Source organism: Oncorhynchus nerka, linkage group LG13 (genome assembly GCF_034236695.1).
Source record: "Oncorhynchus nerka isolate Pitt River linkage group LG13, Oner_Uvic_2.0, whole genome shotgun sequence".
Taxonomy (NCBI): domain Eukaryota; kingdom Metazoa; phylum Chordata; class Actinopteri; order Salmoniformes; family Salmonidae; genus Oncorhynchus; species Oncorhynchus nerka.
In genome coordinates, this window is record NC_088408.1 from 2,284,925 (window position 1) to 2,289,924 (window position 5,000).

The window sequence follows — 5,000 nt, forward strand, 5'->3', positions numbered from 1 at the left end:
CTTCAACAGAAAGCATGGAAATAAATATGATGCAGATGTCCTTGAAATCAGCAGCCATTTTATTTGAGCTGAAGCCAGAGCAAACAGACTCGGGAATGAAACGTTGCCTTTTCACATCTCATATGTTGCCGGACTACAATATTTGATATCTTTATACGTTTTTAAAAACACGCCGTGATCGTCGTGGGCATGTTTACCTGCCTACTTAGAGTAGATAGCAAGCCCACAGTAAGTCAATAGGGCTAACTGGCTAGCTACCAGTAATCAAATCAAATTTTATTTGTAGGGGGAGTGCTGCTCAGCGTGAGGTAATACAGTAGGGGGAGTGCTGCTCAGCGTGAGGTAATACAGTAGGGGGAGTACTGCTCAGCGTGAGGTAATACAGTAGGGGGAGTGTGAGGTAATACAGTAGGGGGAGTGCTGCTCAGCGTGAGGTAATACAGTAGGGGAGTGCTGCTCAGCGTGAGGTAATACAGTAGGGGAGTACTGCTCAGCGTGAGGTAATACAGTAGGGGAGTGTGAGGTAATACAGTAGGGGAGTGCTGCTCAGCGTGAGGTAATACAGTAGGGGGAGTGCTGCTCAGCGTGAGGTAATACAGTAGGGGAGGTGCAGCGTGAGGTAATACAGTAGGGGAGTGCTGCTCAGCGTGAGGTAATACAGTAGGGGGTGGTGCTCAGCGTGAGGTAATACAGTAGGGGAGTGCTGCTCAGCGTGAGGTAATACAGTAGGGGAGTGCTGCTCAGCATGAGGTAATACAGTAGGGGGAGTGCTGCTCAGCGTGAGGTAATACAGTAGGGGGAGTGCTGAGGTAATACAGTAGGGGAGTGCTGCTCAGCGTGAGGTAATACAGTAGGGGAGTGCTGAGGTAATACAGTAGGGGAGTGCTGCTCAGCGTGAGGTAATACAGTAGGGGAGTGCTGCTCAGTGTGAGGTAATACAGTAGGGGGAGTGCTGCTCAGCGTGAGGTAATACAGTACGGGGAGTGCTGCTCAGCGTGAGGTAATACAGTAGGGGAGTGCTGCTCAGCGTGAGGTAATACAGTAGGGGAGTGCTGCTCAGCGTGAGGTAATACAGTAGGGGAGTGCTGCTCAGCGTGAGGTAATACAGTAGGGGAGTGCTGCTCAGCGTGAGGTAATACAGTAGGGGTGCTGCTCAGCGTGCTGCTCAGCGTGAGGTAATACAGTAGGGAGTGCTGCTCAGCGTGAGGTAATACAGTAGGGGGAGTGCTGCTCAGTGTGAGGTAATACAGTAGGGGAGTGCTGCTCAGTGTGAGGTAATACAGTAGAGGGAGTGCTGCTCAGCGTGAGGTAATACAGTAGGGGAGTGCTGCTCAGCGTGAGGTAATACAGTAGGGGGTGTGAGGTAATACAGTAGGGGAGTGCTGCTCAGCGTGAGGTAATACAGTAGGGGAGTGCTGCTCAGCATGAGGTAATACAGTAGGGGAGTACTGCTCAGCGTGAGGTAATACAGTAGGGGAGTGTGAGGTAATACAGTAGGGGAGTGCTGCTCAGCATGAGGTAATACAGTAGGGGGAGTGCTGCTCAGCATGAGGTAATACAGTAGGGGGAGGTGCAGCGTGAGGTAATACAGTAGGGGAGTGCTGCTCAGCGTGAGGTAATACAGTAGGGGGAGTGGTGCTCAGCGTGAGGTAATACAGTAGGGAGTGCTGCTCAGCGTGAGGTAATACAGTAGGGGGAGTGCTGCTCAGCATGAGGTAATACAGTAGGGGGAGTGCTGCTCAGCGTGAGGTAATACAGTAGGGGGAGTGCTGAGGTAATACAGTAGGGGGAGTGCTGCTCAGCGTGAGGTAATACAGTAGGGGGAGTGCTGAGGTAATACAGTAGGGGGAGTGCTGCTCAGCGTGAGGTAATACAGTAGGGGGAGTGCTGCTCAGTGTGAGGTAATACAGTAGGAGTGCTGCTCAGCGTGAGGTAATACAGTACGGGGAGTGCTGCTCAGCGTGAGGTAATACAGTAGGGGGAGTGCTGCTCAGCGTGAGGTAATACAGTAGGGGGAGTGCTGCTCAGCGTGAGGTAATACAGTAGGGGGAGTGCTGCTCAGCATGAGGTAATACAGTAGGGGGAGTGCTGCTCAGCGTGAGGTAATACAGTAGGGGGAGTGCTGCTCAGCGTGAGGTAATACAGTAGGGGGAGTGCTGCTCAGCGTGAGGTAATACAGTAGGGGAGTGCTGCTCAGTGTGAGGTAATACAGTAGGGGGAGTGCTGCTCAGCGTGAGGTAATACAGTAGGGGAGTGCTGAGGTAATACAGTAGGGGGAGTGCTGCTCAGCGTGAGGTAATACAGTAGAGGGAGTGCTGAGGTAATACAGTAGGGGAGTGCTGCTCAGCGTGAGGTAATACAGTAGGGGAGTGCTGCTCAGTGTGAGGTAATACAGTAGGGGGAGTGCTGCTCAGCGTGAGGTAATACAGTACGGGGAGTGCTGCTCAGCGTGAGGTAATACAGTAGGGGGGAGTGCTGCTCAGCGTGAGGTAATACAGTAGGGGGAGTGCTGCTCAGCGTGAGGTAATACAGTAGGGGAGTGCTGCTCAGCATGAGGTAATACAGTAGGGGAGTGCTGCTCAGCGTGAGGTAATACAGTAGGGGAGTGCTGCTCAGCGTGAGGTAATACAGTAGGGGGAGTGCTGCTCAGCGTGAGGTAATACAGTAGGGGAGTGCTGCTCAGTGTGAGGTAATACAGTAGGGGAGTGCTGCTCAGTGTGAGGTAATACAGTAGAGGAGTGCTGCTCAGCGTGAGGTAATACAGTAGGGGAGTGCTGCTCAGCGTGAGGTAATACAGTAGGGGAGTGCTGAGGTAATACAGTAGGGGAGTGCTGCTCAGCGTGAGGTAATACAGTAGGGGGAGTGCTGCTCAGCGTGAGGTAATACAGTAGGGGAGTGCTGCTCAGTGTGAGGTAATACAGTAGGGGGAGTGCTGCTCAGCGTGAGGTAATACAGTAGGGGGAGTGCTGCTCAGCGTGAGGTAATACAGTAGGGGGAGTGCTGCTCAGCGTGAGGTAATACAGTAGGGGGGAGTGCTGCTCAGCATGAGGTAATACAGTAGGGGGAGTGCTGCTCAGCGTGAGGTAATACAGTAGGGGGGAGTGCTGCTCAGCGTGAGGTAATACAGTAGATGGAAGTGCTGCTCAAATGGAAGGTTTGTGTTCTCCACACTCGTCTCTCTCGTCCTCAAAAGAACGTTGTGAAGATACTCGGAGCGCAGCACGGTAGTACGCAGCACGGTAGTAAGTAGCACGGTAATATGCAGCATGGTAGTACGTAGCACGGTAGTACGTAGCACGGTAGTACGTAGCATGGTAGCACGGTAGTACGTAGCACGGTAGTACGTAGCACGTAGCACGGTAGTACGTAGCACGGTAGTACGTAGCACGGTAGTACGCAGCACGGTAGTACGTAGCACGGTAGTACGGTAGCACGTAGCACGGTAGCATGTAGCACGGTAGCATGTAGCACGGTAGCATGTAGCACGGTAGCATGTAGCACAGTAGCATGTAGCACGGTAGCATGTAGCACGGTAGCATGTAGCACGGTAGTACGTAGCACGGTAGCATGTAGCACGGTAGCATGTAGCACGGAAGTATGTAGCACGGTAGCATGTAGCACGGTAGTACGTAGCACGGTAGCATGTAGCACGGTAGCATGTAGCACGGTAGCATGTAGCATGGTAGCATGTAGCACGGTAGTACGCAGCGCGTTAGTATGCAAATATGAGACACACCCAGTGATTCATATTAACATCACTATATAATCTAGAGACAGACAGACACACAGAGAGACAGACACAGAGAGACAGACAGAGAGACAGACACAGAGAGACAGACACACAGAGACAGACACACAGAGACAGACACACAGAGACAGACACACAGAGACAGACACACAGAGACAGACACACAGAGAGACAGACACACAGAGAGACAGACACACAGAGAGACAGACACACAGAGAGACAGACACACAGAGAGACAGACACACAGAGAGAGACACACACACAGAGACAGACACACACACAGAGACAGACACACACACAGAGACAGACACACAGAGACAGACACACAGAGAGAGACACACAGAGAGAGACACACACAGAGACACACACAGAGACACACAGAGACACACACACAGAGAGAGACACACACAGAGACACACAGAGAGACACACACAGAGAGAGACACACACAGAGACACACACAGAGACACACACAGAGACACACACAGAGACACACACAGAGACACACACAGAGACACACACAGAGACACACACAGAGACACACACACAGAGACACACACACAGAGACACACACACAGAGACACACACACAGAGACACACACACAGAGACACACACACAGAGACACACAGAGAGAGACACACAGAGACAGACACACAGAGACAGACACACAGAGACACACACACAGAGAGACACACACACAGAGAGACACACAGACACACACACAGAGACACACACACAGAGAGACACACACACAGAGAGACACACAGAGAGACACACACACAGAGAGACACACACACAGAGAGACACACACACACAGAGACACACACAGAGACACACACAGAGACACACACAGAGACACACACAGAGACACACACAGAGACACACACAGAGACACACACAGAGACACACACACAGAGACACACACACAGAGACACACACACAGAGAGACACACACACAGAGAGACAGACACACAGAGTCAGACAGACAGAAACAGACTTACGCGGAGTGTGCTTTGGCGATCCTCATGAACAAGTCTTCATCTCCTCCTTTATCAGGATGGAACTTCAGCGACAGCAGACGGTACTGCTTCTTAATCTCTGATACAGACGCTCCCTACACACACACCACACACACACACACACCACACCACACACACACAGACACACACACACACCACACACACACACTTCTCTTAATGATGTGAGTCTGTCTGTGCGTACGTGTCAGTGTGTGCAACGACATTCTAGAAGA

At 51.7% G+C, this 5,000-nt stretch overlaps 1 protein-coding gene across 2 annotated transcripts in view; it reads right to left on the minus strand.

Annotated features, from left to right (window-relative positions):
* Window positions 1–5,000, minus strand: part of sec63 (SEC63 homolog, protein translocation regulator) — a 98,334-nt gene that overhangs the window by 55,565 nt on the left and 37,769 nt on the right. For both annotated transcript variants that reach the window (XM_065026118.1, XM_065026117.1), the window contains exon 4: window positions 4,750–4,862. In XM_065026118.1, the coding sequence (XP_064882190.1) occupies window positions 4,750–4,862 (113 nt within the window). The remainder of the gene's footprint in view (window positions 1–4,749; window positions 4,863–5,000) is intronic.